The sequence below is a fragment of the Aquarana catesbeiana genome, linkage group LG09 (genome assembly GCF_042186555.1).
Source record: "Aquarana catesbeiana isolate 2022-GZ linkage group LG09, ASM4218655v1, whole genome shotgun sequence".
Taxonomy (NCBI): Eukaryota; Metazoa; Chordata; class Amphibia; order Anura; family Ranidae; genus Aquarana; species Aquarana catesbeiana.
Window position 1 is genome coordinate 30,817,463 of NC_133332.1, and position 16,318 is coordinate 30,833,780.

At 46.0% G+C, this 16,318-nt stretch overlaps 1 protein-coding gene across 1 annotated transcript in view; it reads left to right on the plus strand.

The window, feature by feature from the left end:
* The first annotated feature begins 722 nt into the window (after positions 1-722).
* The window catches only part of WDR46 (WD repeat domain 46), a 40,933-nt gene continuing 25,337 nt past the window's right edge, over positions 723-16,318 (plus strand). The window contains exons 1-5 of the mRNA XM_073598203.1: positions 723-866; positions 5,389-5,544; positions 7,461-7,541; positions 12,034-12,146; positions 14,560-14,647. Of these exons, the coding sequence (XP_073454304.1) occupies positions 840-866; positions 5,389-5,544; positions 7,461-7,541; positions 12,034-12,146; positions 14,560-14,647 (465 nt within the window). The 5' untranslated portion in view covers positions 723-839. The remainder of the gene's footprint in view (positions 867-5,388; positions 5,545-7,460; positions 7,542-12,033; positions 12,147-14,559; positions 14,648-16,318) is intronic.

Sequence of the window (16,318 nt, forward strand, 5' to 3'; positions counted from 1 at the left end):
CAGGGATGCTGGCACATGTAGTCCTCCATACAGGGGGGTGGGGGGATGCTGGGACATGTAGTTCTCCATACAGGGGGGTGGGGGGATGCTGGGACATGTAGTTCTCCATACAGGGGGGTGGGGGGATGCTGGGTCATGTAGTCCTCCATACAGGGGGTGGGGGGGGGGATGCTGGGTCATGTAGTTCTCCATACAGGGGGTGGGGGGGATTCTGGGTCATGTAGTTCTCCATACAGGGGGTGGGGGGGGGATGCTGGGTCATGTAGTCCTCCATACAGGGGGGTGGGGGGATGCTGGGTCATGTAGTCCTCCATACAGGGGGAATGCTGGGTCATGTAGTCCTCCATACAGGGGGGATGCTGGGACATGTAGTCCTCCATACAGGGGGGTGGGGGGATGCTGTTTCATGTAGTCCTCCATACTGTTTGTGTATGATGGAGGGGGAGAAGAGTGTATTACTTGCTGTACTCCCCGGAACACACGGTGTTTCTGTACAGAGACATTTCTGTGTCAGCAATCCCCTCCTCCTCCTCCTCTACACACTGCTGTATACGGTTGTTCTGCCAAAAACGCCAAATCTCATGCACTGTGGGGGTGTTCCGTCAGATTAAGCGACCTGTCAGAATTGGTCACGGAAGTGACGTTCTGTCACCGCCATCTTGCTACACCCCGCACTCCTCCACAGAAAGGCTACACTGTGAAGGGGAAAAGCGACCGGAAGTGACGTGGTGGAGTTTTCCGCAGAACAGAGGTGGGTAGTGTCCTGTCCTCCATGCGTTCCAAGCTGGTTCCTGTTTAAACTTTATTGCTCATTTCCGGCTTCCTCAGTGGAGTCCAGCATGGCGCCGTTAAAGCCGCAGAAGCGGGTAAGACACACGTGTGTGGAGAGTTTCCTGGGATTGCAGCCTTTCCCCGGCCTCAGGAGGGGAGGGTGGTCCCAGCGGGGGAAGGACTACAAGTCCCAGCGATTCTGGAATGCCTTCCCTCAGTAGGTCCACGTTAGGACATTCATCTGCTGGAGTGCAGTGTCCGTGCTGTGATCAGTGTGTTCCAATGGGACTCCACAGATATTCAGGGACTACAAGGCCCAGCATGTTACAAGAGCCCTGCTGACAAGGCATGCTGGGATTTGTAGTCTCCTTCTCTGCTCGTGTCCTGTGTTTATCCCTCATAGAGATCCCTGAGCCCAGTCCTGTGATGTGTATAGAGATCACACCGATACATTGTAACATAATGGAACTCCTTCATTCCCAGACTGTACTGCCCCCTCCTGGACAAAGGCTCTCAATGCTGTGATAGTTTGAATGACAATTACTCCGTCATATTAATACATTTTATTTCAAATTATGGGACTAAGCTCTTGATGGTATTTCATTGCTACTTTTTACTATATAAAGGGGAAAAGGACAAAAAATGTAAAAAAAACCTGATGTTCTGACTGTCTGTGGGATTTATTGAGGCCCTAAAATGCCCCCAGAATTGCTTAGTGTGGCACATAGAATGTATAGTGCGGGGGTCAGGACTATGTAGTGCGCCGTAATTACCCCATAACTGTTGGTGGTCAGTAAGGATGAGCTCCGGTGTGTTCGCACACTCCACATGTAGAGCCCGCCAGGAAGTCGGCACGGCGCTGCGCTAATCACAGGCAGTGAGACATTTCCTGATCTCTGCAGCTGCACATCGGGACAATGTCTCACAGCTTGTGATTAGCGCAGTGCCGACTTCCTGGCGGGCTCGTCACATGCTGTTTGCAAACGCGCCTGAGCTCATCCTTAATGGTCAGTACTGTGTATCCATTAGCCACTTACTGACCGTGCTATAGCTGAATGAAGGCTACAGCCCAGCTGGCCAGTTCTGGGGGACATCATATGACATCCTCCTGTGAACGTGCCCATGACGGCGTGCTGTGTGATCACAGGGTCCCCTGGACACTGCTGATCACAGATTGAGGTAAAAAGCCAATCAGCGGCTCTTTACCCCGTGATCAGCAGTGTCCAATCACAGCTGATCACAATGTAAACAGAAGCTGGTTATTGGCTTTTCTTTCCTCTCACTGACAGCATGAGGAGAGGAGAAGAGAGCCGATTGGGGCTGGGAGATTTTCTAAAAAAAAAAAAAAAAATCTGAAATTTTCTTAAAAAGAACTCGATTCACGATTGGAATCAAGTTTTTTTTTTTTTTTTTTTGGACACCTCGTCGGTCCTGAGGAGCTGCGGGCAGGAGTTTTTAGGTGAGGCCACGGCTTCTGGCCTAGTCCGCGGCGTCCGGCCTCGCGGACTAGGCCGAAGCCGCGGCCTCGCCTAAAAACTCCTGCCCGCAGCTCCTCAGGACTGGTGCGGTGAGAAAAAAAAAAAATCAATTTGCTTAAATTTTGAATCGATTTGACCTCTCAACTCAATTCAAGATTTGAATTGATTTTTTCCCTAGCCCTAGAGCCGATAACCAGTTTGTGTAAAAGGGACATCTACACTGATTATCAGTGCAGTCTCATCAGTGCCCATTAGTGCCTCCTCGTCAGTGCCCATCAGTGTCTATTAGTACAGCATATCAGTGCCCATTAGTAGTGCCTATTAATGCCCATTGGTGCCTTCCCATCAGTGCCCATTAGTGCCTCCGCATTAGTACCTCCTCATCAGTGCTGCCTCATCAGTGCCCATTGGTGCCTCCCCATCAGTGCCTATTAGTGCCTCCCCATTAGTACCTCCTCATCAGTGCTGCCTCATCAGTGCCCATTGGTGCCTCCCCATCAGTGCCTATTAGTGCCTCCCTATTAGTACCTCCTCATCAGTGCAGCCTATCAATGCCCATTAGTAGTGCCTATTAATGCCCATTAGTGCCTCCTCATCAGTGCCCTTTAGTGCTGCCTCATCAGGGCCGCCTTGTCAGGGCACATCAGTGAAGGGGAAAAATTACATGTTTGCAAATTTTTTAAATGATAAAGTTTTTTTTTGTTCAATTAAAAATGTTTAGTCTTTTTTTTCATTTATTTAGCAAAAAAAATCCCAGTGGTGATTAACCTCTTTGCAGCCGAGCTTTAGCCGAATGACGGCTACAGCATGGCCGCACTTTGCCAGGAGGCCGTCATATGACGCGCTCACGCTGCCTTGTGCACCGTCTGCAGTGTGCATCAGCTGTGATCGCTGCATCCTTCCTATGCAGCTGATCACAGGTCGGGGGAAAAGAGCCAATCACAGCAGCTCTTCACCATGTGATCAGCTGTGGTCAGTTACAGCTGATCCCAATGTAAACAGGATTTGCCGGTTATAGGTAATCCTCCCCTCACGCTGACCGCACGTGAGGAGAGCCGGAAACCAGCAAATCCGCACAGTGCAGAGCAATTACTTATTTAGAAAATTTTGTAATAGAAACTAAGAAAAACTTTTTTTTTTAATTTTCAGGCTTTTTTTGTTTGTTTTGAAAAAAAAAAAAAAAAAAACAGTGGTGATTAAATACCATTAAAAGAAAGCTCTATCTGTCTCAACAAATGATAAGAATTCCATATGTGTACAGTGTAGCATGACTGCACAATTGTCATTCAAAGTGTGACAGCGCTGAAAGCTGAAAATTGTCCTGGGCAGGAAGGGGGGGAAGTGGTTAGTATTGAAGTGGCTGTAACTGAATGCTAAACTTTTTTTCTTTAGGGCTCATTCTCACCATAAGGTCTCATGCACACTGCCAGCAGAGTTTTGGCTGAGAAAATATCTGACGCCTTTAAATGTGTCGAGACCCGTTTAGGTGTGTCAAGTGCTTGGGCATTAATTCATTTAATTCGCCTGAATAATACATTTTTCTGGGTATTGAAATTAATTAGTGCTCAAGGACTAAAAGTGCCTAGCATTAGTGATTGTAGAGTCCTCCTTTTTTTTAATTTTCTTTTTTTAATAACAAACATGTTATACTTACCTCCTCTCTCTGCAGTTGGATTTGCATAGAGCAGGCCAGATCCTCTTCTGTGCTCCTGTCCCCTCCCTCCTGTCGAGTGCCCCCACAGCAAGCAGCTTGCTATGGGGTCACCCGAGCCGAGCTGCAGCTCTGTGTGTCCATTCAGACACCGAGCTGCCGTTCGGCCCCGCCCCCTCTCTCCCATCATTGGCTAACTGACTAATTGACAGCCGCTGGAGCCAATGGGGCCGATGCTGCTGTTCCTCATCCAATCAGGAGGGAGAGTCCTGGAAGGCTGAGAGATTTGTGGACATCGCTGGACAGAGAGGGGGCCCAGGTAAGTATTAGGGGGTGCTGGGGAGGCTGCTACACACAGAAGGCTTTTTATCTTAATGCATGGAATGCATTAAGATAAAAAACCTTCTGCCTTTACAACCCCTTTTAAGGCATGTTTAGACACATTTACGCGTTTTTTTTTTTTTCTGCCAATACGCCATTGCTCCTGGATATGCTGTTAGTGGTGTTTTTTTTTTTCTCTGCCTCTAAACACCTATGTGTAAATTGTCTCCTCATCCCATGCTCGTCTCCAGGACTTCTCCAGAGCCTCTCCCATCCTGTGGAACTCTCTACTTAATCTGTCCGGTTATCTCCTACCACTTTTAGGTGATCCCTAAAAACTCATCTATTCAGAGAAGCCTATCCAGCCTTCAGCTAATAACTGAACTTTTTTTTCTCCCTTCAGTTCATCCCTCACAGTTATTAACTTTTTGTTCCATTTACCCCTCTCTATTAGATTGTAAGTTCCCAGGAGCAGAGCCCTCCTAACCCTCTTGTATTGAATTGTATTGTAACTGCACTGTCGCTCTTTATATTGTAAAGTACCGCGCAAACTGTTGGCACTGTATAATAATAATGTGTGCATGGACAAATATGCTAACATAGAGGGTTGTTTAGAGACCGGAAAAAAAAAAACAACAGCGCTAAAAACAAATCTTCCACCTCAGTGGTAATGTCTTATGATTCAAGCTACCCCTCCTCCCTAAGACGATGCATGAAAACATACATTTGAAACCTGTGCAGGGATTAAAGCTGAATACTATACTTACCTTTCCCTGGCACCTAGGCAAGGGTGACGTCATCCTCCTTTTAGCCGATCCCAGAGAAGATGATCCTGCACTTCGATACCAACGAGATTTTGGCTACCCTGCATTCCCCGGGATCATGTCGGCTCGGAGGATGACGTCAACTGTGTACTGCAGAAGTCAGGGAAAGGTGAGTATATTATTTGTTCCCCTCCCCCAAGGGTACTTTATGTAGCATTAAGGGAAAGGGGGCTACAATGAATAAGTGGACCTTACCTGATGGGCAAGGTCCTCTTTAACTACCACACATGTTCAGGAGACCGGTACCCATCTGTACTATTGGTGGTAGGTAACTGTTGGTGGAAGATGTCTTTGATTCTCAGATTGATGAATTACAAATTCTAGATGACCTTTTCTCCCATAGAAAGCCAAGAGATACTATGAGGACGAAGAGGAGGAGGAGAAGCGTCCCCTGCCATCACAGAGAAATGACCAGAAACAGAAAAGAGGGAAGAAGAAACAAGAACATGGAACAACATGGAATCAGGGGAAGATGGGCGGGAAAGATGTGATATCCGGGGTAAGGCAACACTACTTCTGTGTACACCAGTGTTTCTCAACTCCAGTCCTCAATGCACCTCATGTTTTCAGGATTTCCCTGAGATGAAACAGCTCTGGTAATTACTAAGGCAGTGAAGCTGATCAAATCACCTGTTCAAAATAATGGGAAGCCTGAAAACATGACCTGTTGGGTCGCCTTGAGGACTGGAGTTGAGAAACACTGGTGTACTTGGATGGGGATCTGCAGGCTTGTCCAGGCTTCAGAAGGTTAGGACCTTCAAAATGAGCTCTGGAATTGCAACGCTCTACTCACTATAAAAAAGGAATAGCAAGGCAGTGCCCTGTATTATTTATCCAGTTGTCTCTAGGCCATTGTTAGAATGTAAAGCAGATAGGTACACATTAGGGTTGATTTTCTAAAACTGGAGTGCGCAAAATTTGGTGCGTCTGTGCATGGTAGCCGATCGGCTTATAACTTCAAGCAGAATTCTGCCTAAGGCCGCGTACACACGGTCGGACTTTTCAGCAACAAAAGTCCGACAGACTTTCAACGGACTTTTGGCGGACTTCCGACGGACTTTCTAATGAATGGACTTACCTACAGATGATCACACAAAAGTCCGACGGACTCGTACGTGATGACGTACACCGGACTAAAATAAGGAAGTTGATAGCCAGTAGCCAATAGCTGCCCTAGCGTCGTTTTTTGTCTGTCAGACTAGCATACAGACGAACGGATTTCTGGGTCCGGCGGAGTTACGACGTAAAGATTTGAAGCCTGTTCCAAATCTAAAGTCCGTCAGATTTGCGCCTGGAAAAGTCCGCTGAAGCCCACACAGGATCGGATTGTCCGCCGGATTTGGTCCGTCGGCGTCCGTCGGACCAGTCCGGTCAAAAAGTCCGACCGTGTGTACGCGGCATAAGAAATACTGCACCTGCTGACTTTTAAAATAAGGACACTTACCTGTCTAGGTAGCCTGCGATGTCCTCACCCGAAGCCGACCCGTCCCTCGGCTCCGGGGGAGGCGCCAGCATCTTCAGTAAGGGAATCAGGAAGTGAAGCCTTGCGACTTCTGTGCATGTGCGAGTCGCGCTGCACGTTCTGAGTGGTCCCTGCTGTCTTCTGGGACCTGTGTCTTCCAGGAAACTCTGCTTTCAACTTGTTCAGTAAAGCTTTGACAAAAAAAAAAAAACCTGGAAACTGATTGGTTTCTATGCAGAACTGCACCAGATTTTACACTCTCCAGTTTTAGTAAATCAACCCTATTGAGTCTTGTGTTTAAAACAGAAGCAACCAGATATACATATAGAAATTGTTTTGTCTGCCTTTGGATTTGTAATTCTGTGCAGCCAATGTTATGATCCGGGCATCTCAGCCAAGTCCCCGATCTTCCCTGCAGCAGCAGTACAGCGTGGTGAAAAACAAGTCTCAAGAATGCTGATAGGACGGTGAAGCAGCAGCAGCATACTGATTATGTCGCCTCTCTACTCATTGCAATAGATAGCCTGCTGGCACTTTTACTTTTTCAGTAGACCCTGAGCCCCGGTTCACACAGGGGCGGCACGACTTGCAGGTTGCCTCACTGACTGTATAGAAGTCTATGCAAGTCGCCTCAAGTCGCCCCCAAAGTAGTACAGGAACCTTTTTCTAAGTCGGAGCGACTTGCGTCGCTCCTATTAGAACGGTTCCATTGTACAGAACGGGAGGCGACTTGTCAGGCGGCTAGGTCGCCTGACAAGTCGCCCCTATGTGAACCGGCAGTAATTGGTTCTATTAATCCGGCTCCCTCTCTTAATACTACTTAGCAGAGTATATTATATCTATCGAATGAAAATCCCATATAAATCACAGAGAGTTAGGCAGCAAAGCAAAACTTTTAGCCAAAGTGCAATAATGTTAAACTTTCTTTTTCCCCATTTTAACACCTTTTGCAGGCAGAGGACCCTTTTCCTGGCTTACCCTCCGTGCCCGAAGATCAGCTGGCAAAATATGAGCGGGCGAGGAAAGAGACCCATGTGAGTATGATGGACCGGATTCATCCCACACCCTTTCTCTGTTTTCTTTTAAATATACACCGATCAGCCGTAACGTTATGACCAATGCCAGGTAAAGTGAATATTATTATTTTGTGACACTAGCTCCTGAAAGTGGATGGGATATATTAGGCAGTAAGTGAACATGTTGTACCTGAAGTTGATGTGTTGAAAGCAGAAAGATGGGCAAGTGTATGGCTTTGAGAGACTGACAAGGACCAGATTGCAATGTCTAGATCAGCCTTTTTCTTCAGGGGTGCCTTGAGGTTTCTTCGGGGGTGCCTTGGCAAAATGGCAAAAAATTGCCCAAAAATTGTATACAAACCAGCGTGTGCATGAAGACTGCCTTTTAGTTACACAAAGCCACATATTTTCATTGTGCACCATTACAACATTCTAGCTGCCAGTGCCCTAAATGACCAATGGCCTCATCAATTGATAGCTAAGTGATGAAGAAAATCTGAGGGAGAAGAGAAACATTGGAATACTAGTCAGTACCAGTTTGCAAAAGTGTATTTGCTTTGGAAGAATAAATCACCTCTAATGTTGGGTGTCCTACTTGTGTGGATGTAGCTGCATCATGCAAAACAATTACAATTGTTTTTTTAATTTTAGAATGGGGTGCCTCAAGATTGTCCATCATTTTTAAAGGGTGCCCCAAGATTGTCCATCATTTTTAAAGGGTGCCCCAAGATTGTCCATCATTTTTAAAGGGTGCCCCAAGATTGTCCATAATTTTTAAAGGGTGCCCCAAGATTGTCCATAATTTTTAAAGGGTGCCCCAAGATTGTCCATCATTTTTAAAGGGTGCCCCAAGATTGTCCATCATTTTTAAAGGGTGCCTCAAGATTGTCCATCATTTTTAAAGGGTGCCTCAAGATTGTCCATCATTTTTAAAGGGTGCCTCAAGATTGTCCATCATTTTTAAAGGGTGCCTCAAGATTGTCCATAATTTCTAAAGGGTGCCCCAAGATTGTCCATCATTTTTAAAGGGTGCCTCAAGATTGTCCATCAATTTTAAAGGGTGCCTCAAGACTGTCCACCATTTTTAAAGGGTGCCTCAAGACTGTCCACCATTTTTAAAGGGTGCCTCAAGACTGTCCACCATTTTTAAAGGGTGCCTCAAGACTGTCCATCATTTTTAAAGGGTGCCTCAAGACTGTCCATAATTTCTAAAGGGTGCCTCAAGACTGTCCATCAATTTTAAAGGGTGCCTCAAGATTGTCCAAAGTTTTTTTTTTAAAGGGTGCCTAAACTGAAACAAGGTGGAGAAACGCTGGTCTGGATGACTGGGTCAGAGCATCTCTGAAACTGCAGCTCTTATGGGATGTTCCCGGACTGCAGTGGTCAGGACCGACCAAAAATGGTCCATGGAAGGAAAACCAGTGACAGGGTCATGGGTGGCCATGGATCATTGATGCACATGGGGAGCGAAGGATGACCTGTGTAGACTGATCCAATAAAAGAGCTACTGCAGCTCAGCTTACTGAAAAAGTGAATGCTGGTTCTGATAGAAAGGTGTATCAGAACACACAGAGCATCGCAGGTTGTTGTGTATGGGGCTGTGTAGCCACAGACCGGTCAGCGTGCTCATGCTGACCCGTGTCCACAGCCAAATTAGCTTACAATGGGCATGTGAACATCAGAACTGGACCACAGAGCAATAGAAGAAGATGGCCTGGTCTGATGAATCACGTTTTCTTTTACATCATGTGGCTGGCCGGGTGTGTGTGCGTCCCTTACCTGGAGAAGAGATGGCACCCAAATGCATTATGAGAAGAAGGCAAGCCGGCGGAGGCACTGTGATGCTTTGTCTGGTGGAGTCCGTGCCTCTATGGCTCAGGGCTGTTTTGGTGGCAAAACCCCCCTATGGCGCTTCTGTCATCTTCTGAGTTCGGAGTCTACAGCCATCTTGATTGGCCAGGATGAGGTGGGTATGCTGAGACTATACTGTGAGCTGCTCATACACGGCTCAGTGTACAGTTGGAAAAAAGTGCTGAGGGTCAGGGAAGAAGAATTTCGGACTGAGGAGGTAAAGAGTCGTTTCTGCCATAAAACAAGCTACCTGTCAGTATTCTTCAGTTACTTTTTGGTAGACTGTCAGGGCTGGTTCACACCACTAAAACTCCAGATCCGTTCCAGTGCGTTTTTGATGTGTTTCCGGATGCATTCCAGATGCTTTTTTATTTTTCACTGTACTGGGGGTCCAGTGCATTACTGATGCTTTTTCCGCGTTCCAGTACAGTCCAGTGCATGAAAATTGTAGCAGATTCTACTTTTTATAATGGAACTGGAACCCTGTGGAACTGACTGCACTGGTGTGAACTATTCCATTGGAAACCATATACAGTGGAAACCCGGATTGCGAGTAATGCGGTTTACGAGCGTTTGGCAATACAAGCTATTTATTTATTTTGTAAATCCTGATTCACTCTGCGAGCGTTGTTCAAGCCACTGGGGTGTGCAGTACTGCATTTGGCCAGAGGTGCGGGGGCGCCAGTGACGCTCGGAGACACTTGGCTTCCGAGTGTCTCTGGCGCCCCCGCACCTCTGGCCGTGCAGAACTGCATACACCAGCACCCCTGCACCTCTGGCCACATGCAGAACTGCATACACTAGTACCCCCGCACCTCTGGCCACATGCGGAACTGCATACACCAGTGCCCCCTGCACCTCTGGCCACACGCGGAACTGCATACACCAGCGCCCCCGCACCTCTGGCCACACACGGAACTGCATACACCAGCGCCCCCGCACCTCTGGCCACATGCGGAACTGCATACACCAGCGCCCCTGCACCTCTGGCCACACACGGAACTGCATACACCAGCGCCCCCGCACCTCTGGCCACATGCGGAACTGCATACACCAGAGCCCCCCGCACCTCTGGCCACATGCGGAACTGCATACACCAGCGCCCCTGCACCTCTGGCCACATGCGGAACTGCATACACCAGCGCCCCCCGCACCTCTGGCCACATACAGTACTGCATAGACCAACAGTGGCTGTGGAACGGATTATCTGAGTTTCCATTATTTCCTATGGGGAAGCTCGCTTTGGATTACAAGCATTCTTCTGGAACGAATTATGCTTGTAATTCAAGGTATTACTGTATCTTACTTTTCATGCATCTCTTAGATTGTAAGCTCTAAGGAGCAGGGCCCTCTGATTCCTACTGTATCAAATTGTATTGTATTTGTACTGTCTACCCTCAAGTTGTAAAGCGCTACGTAAACTGTTGGCGCTATATAAATACTGTATAATAATAATAATAATAATAATTTTTGATGCAGAATAAAAATGCACTGGGCTGCATGTGGTGTGAACTGCCTCTAAATAATAAAGCGTTCACTCAGCCTGGTTTTTCTTTTTTCTGTCTTCTTTTTTTTTTTCTTTTTAAATCTCTCGCACTGTTCTTACAGCTGACAGTTAAAAGCTTATTCATCATTGTGGCCGACCACCCACCTGCCTGTTTCCCTCCCAGATGATTCTTCTGTCTAGCACATTCTCTGCACTTTGTTGGGGCTTGTTCAAACTAGCCTTGCTCTCTCTAAAGAGCGATCCGCATTCGGAACGCTCTTCAGAGAGCATTTGACAGACGGTGAGCAGGCATTGTATCGCCTCCCTACCACCGCTTGAACCCCTTGAAGCTCGCACTAGCACACCGTAAGTGCTTGCATTGCACATTGTTCCAAGGCACTTGGGGAGTGGCACCATTCACTTGAATGGGTTATGTTTGGTGGGCTCTCTGCCTGCCAAAAGTGTTAGTTACAGCCATGGATCAAAGCATCGCAACACGGCACGTGTGCACCCTAGGCTGCTGCCTCTACACCTAAACGGGGTAGCAGTTGAGGGGAGATAAAAGCGCGGTTCAACCGAAGGGTTTTCTTACTCAACTGCGTGAACAATTCGAGCTGTACTCAGGTACAAGCAAGTTTTCTTTTTTTTTTAAGTTGTCTATTAGATAACAGCAGATTGTACATAGAGTAGCAGAAAGTGCAGCTTTATTCCCACTGATTCAGATCAGATCAGTTGTGAACTGCTGAGGAAGAAGTGTGGCAACACTTACCTGTGTATGATGATAGGAGGCATCGGAGATTGGTTTACTAAAGGCAAATCGACCGTTCGCTTTCCCAGGGAATTTGCCCCCAAAGTTTAGTGAATGAGGTGAAGTTTCACTTTGCAAGGAATACCCAATCACATGCAAGGAGAATAGAAACAAACAGTCTATTTGCCTTTAGTGAATCCACCTAAATGTCTCTTCCCAGATGCTGATTTTCACATGTGTGCCATACTGGTTATTTGAACAGCTCAGTCCAAAGTATTACTATGCTGGGATTTGTAGTTCTGCACGTATTGCTCCATCATAATGTAACTCATACAGCTTTTAAAAGAAAAGACTAAAACTTTATCACATCAAAGGTATACATGTGAAAATCTTGACACTGACTGTCTGCTCTCTGTTTATATTAGAGAAGGGGCAGCATACCACGCTTAAAGGAACATCTGCGGTTTGAAGAGAGTAAGGTGGAGACGGCGATGTCCCAGGCCGCCAGACATGACCTATTACTGCCGGAGGAAGCTGGGTAAGAGCAGTGTGCCGGTGTTGCTGTGTCCCTCACATCATATAATGTCCAGAGTAGGAGAGAGCCGGGGAAACTCTGCAACAGTTCACCAGCGTGGGAGGTCTTACTTGTGCTCATTGAGCTGCTTATCATAATAATAAACCCTTTAACTACTAGAACACAGTCTCTAAAGAATCTTTTTTCTTCACTCTCAAGGGCAAAACACTTGGGCAAGCAATACACAGACCCCCCCCTGTCTGCAGGGGCCACAAAGGCCACACAATAAGTGCCAAAGGGCCGCAAGTTGGGCACCAGGGGTTTAGAGGGGGTGTATTTCTTTGTCTTTAACCACCTGCGGATCGCCCACCATACATGTAGTGCGGCAGGGTGGCCGCTCTGTGCCGGATCGCGTACTAGGTACGTGATCTAACACTTCCGGGGCACGCATGCGCGACGCTGGCGGTCCTCCCGCTGCGATTAGACACAGCGGAAGCTGATCTGCGGGTTCCGCGGACTTGATGTCCGCCGGTACCTGCTCACCTCCACAGTTATTACCTTTTGTTCCACTTGACCCTCCCTAGTAGATTGTAAGCTCTAACGACCAGGGCTCTCTGATACCTCCTGTATTGATTTGTATTGTAAGTGTACTGTCTGCCCTCATGTTGTAAAGCGCTGCGAAAACTGTTTGCGCTATATAAATCCTGTATAATAATAATAATCATTATGCAGAGAGCCAGAACAGCGATCTGCCTATGTAAACAAGGCAGATCGCTGTTCTGTTAGTAGGGAAGGTATGGGTCCTGTGTGCCTGCAAAGCGGGGGTACCGATCCATGCCTTCTCCTAGTAAAAGCACCTTGCCCATAGTGCAAAAACACAGGCTAGGCACACAGTTAACCCTTTGATCGCCCCTGATGTTTAACACCTTCCCAACCAGTGTCGTCAGTACAGTGACAGTGCATATTTTTTATAGTACTGATCACTGTATTAATGTCACTGGTCCCCTAAAAGTGTCAAGTGTGCCAGTTTGTGTCCCGTCTGCCCACCGCAATATTACAGTCCCGCTATAAATCACTGATCGCCACCATTACTAGTAAAAATATCCCATAGTTTGTAGACGCAATAACTTTTGCGCAAACCAATGAATATACGCTTATTGGGATTTTTTTTACCAAAAATATGTAGCAGAATCCATATTGGCCTAAATTGATGAAGAAATTAATTTTTTTTTTTTTTTGTATATGTTTTATAGCAGAAAGTAAAAAATATTGTTTAAAAAAAAAAAAATGTCGGTCTTCTTTTGTTTATAGCGCAAAAAATAAAAACTGCAGAGGTGATCAAATACCACCAAAAGAAAGCTCTATTTATAGTAAAAAAGGACATACATTTTATTTGGGTACAGCATCGTACAACCACGCAATTGTCAGTTAAAATAACGCAGTGCTGTATCGCAAAAAATGGCCTGGTCGGGGAGGGGGGGGGTGTTAAATCTTCCAGAGGTTAAGTGGTTAAATAAAAAAAAATTCATTAAAAATAGTTACTTCACAATTTTTTTTCTACTTTTTTTTTTTGTTTTTTGTTTCTTTTATGGAAAAAAATGTAATGAGACTAATTAGGGGAGTTGTGTTTTTTTTTTTTTTTTTTTTTGGCAGGACAGATCAAGGAATAGAGTTTCTGTAACCCTTAGGAGCCATTTAAAGCCCACTGCACCCTTAAAGTGGAACTAAACTGAACCACAACTAAACTAACTAAAATTGAACTAAAATGAGTACCACAAACTGAAAATGCTATTTAATTTATTTTATATCCTCAAAGCAAGCTCGCCCATCCATCCATGTCTCCATGCTTTATTTTATTGAGAAATCACTTTGAAAAACACCCCCCTAGCTTTTCTAACCATGGCCATCATACTTTACTGGTAAAAATAAGTGTCAAATGCAAGACTTTGGTGGGTGTAAAAAGAATGTCTGCTTGCCGACTTTTAACTGTAGCCTTACTGCGGATGAGTGCGGGGTGTACCAAGATGGCGGCGATGGAACATCACTTCTGTTACCAGATTTGATGGGTCGCCTAATCTGACGGAACACAGGCAGGAGGGTGTGCTTAGCTGAGAAAGTCCCTCCTCCAGATGAAAGAAAAAAAAAGAAAATTGGTCCGTGAAGACTTCTGGAATGATCATTTTGGACTACTTCTGAAACCAGAAAGCAAATGAGGAAATGTAAAAAAAAAAAAAAAAAGTTTAAGAAAAGTAAAAATAATATTTTTACTTATCGATTCACTAATACTAGTAGTATGAGGATTAAAAATAGTTTGTGTTGATTGAAAGAGTTTAGTTCTACGTTAAAATCTCCATGTATTAAAAAAAAAAAAATTAGATAATGAAAAATGTCAGTTTCGCTTATCTGTAGTTCTGAGTCCTTTTATTACATTGTACAGGTACCTGGAAGGAGACGAGGGCGAGGATACCAATACCGTAACCCAGCAGGACATAGCGGATGTAGTGGATATTACCAGCGCTTCCAAGGTACAGGAAAGAATCTCTGTTCTACATACTGAGCTCTGGTGGTCTTATTTCCCTTTACTCTCATTTAAAAAGGCAATCATTGTAAAACATGCATCAAAGGGGTTGTAAACCCTCACAATTTTAATGCATTCTATGCAATAAGGTGAAAAACCTTCTGTGTGGCAGCACCCCCCAGACCCCCCCCGCCCCTTTTTCTTACCTGAGCCCGATCGTCCTATCAATGAGGACGAGCACAGCAGCTTCAGCCGCTGTCTCGGGTCCTCATTGTATAGATTTATAGCAGCAGTAGCCATTGGCTCCTGCTGCTGTCAATCAAATCCAGTGACACAGGGGGCGGGGCCGAGTCCTGCTGTCTGTGTCAATGAACGCAGCAGCAGGACTCGGGAGCACACCCGCACAAGTGCCCCCTCCTTCCGTGGGGGTACTCGAGAAAAGGAGGAGCCAGGAGCGTTGGGGGGGGGGGGCAAAAAAGGAGGATCGAGGCCACTCTCTGCAAAACCCTTGCACAGAGCAGGTAAGTATGACATGTTTGTTATTTAAAAAAAATAAAACAAAGCTTTACGATCACTTTAAAGTGGTTGTAAACTCTGTTACACCACTTGTACCTGCAGATAAGCCTATAATAAGGCTTAACTGTAGGTACTGTAAATATCTCCTAAACTTGTTTTGGAGATATTCACTACATGTGCAGCTGCTGACGTCATCGGTGCATGCGCACTGAAGAAACGGGCCGCTGGTGCCGTTTCTTCAGTACCTGTGACTGGTGGCACCCGCGTGCATGCGCGGGAGTGACGTCATCGCGGCTACGGCCAATCACAGCGCCGGAGCCCGCGAACCCGGAAGTAACTCCGGTGAAAGATGTCGGCCGCGGGAGCGGAGTGCGGAGTGGCACTGCAGGGCTTCGTTCTAAGGTAAGTATTTCATAATTAACTAGTATGCGATGCACACTAGCTCATTATTCCTTTGCCTTTCAGGCTTTTGTTTTTTTTTCTTTCAGGGGTTTACAACCTCTTTAAGTTATGTATATTTTGCATAAAAGTTGCTTTATGTTATCTGCATGCCTTTTTTCTTTTTTATGAGAACAGTTTAAGTATTTGTCAAATACATACAGTATATTATATAGGTATTGTTGCCAGTTGTCATTTTTGATGTAACTTTCACATTTTCAGAAGCTTGCTCTTTTCCATCCTCATGACTTAATCCATATCTTAATCCAAGAGCAACAAGTTTCTTAAAAAAAAAGTTATAATTAGAGACGCACAGAAATTTTGGGGGCTGAAAATGGTGTTGTCGGCATTTGCCGATAAGAGAAAAAGGTGCCAACAATGCTGCGATTTCGTGGTGTTTTTACTAATGTCACACAGGTGCATTATTGATGCGTTCTTGCAGCGTTTTCAATGCATTTCAGTGGGGAGGTGCGTTTTTAGTGTTTTTTTTTTTTTTTTCTTACTACATCCGGACCGCCCACCGCACATATACTGCGGCAGGGCAGCCCGGCTGCGGGAAACAATGTACCTGTACATTTGCGCTTCCTGGTCTGGGGTGGGCATGAGTGGGCGCCGCCGGCCACCCGCGATCATTCTCGGGAATGACAGAACAGCGGTCTGCCAAGGCAGACTGTCGTTCTGTCAGACAGGGAGCGAGAGATCTGTGATTATTACTGATCAGGAA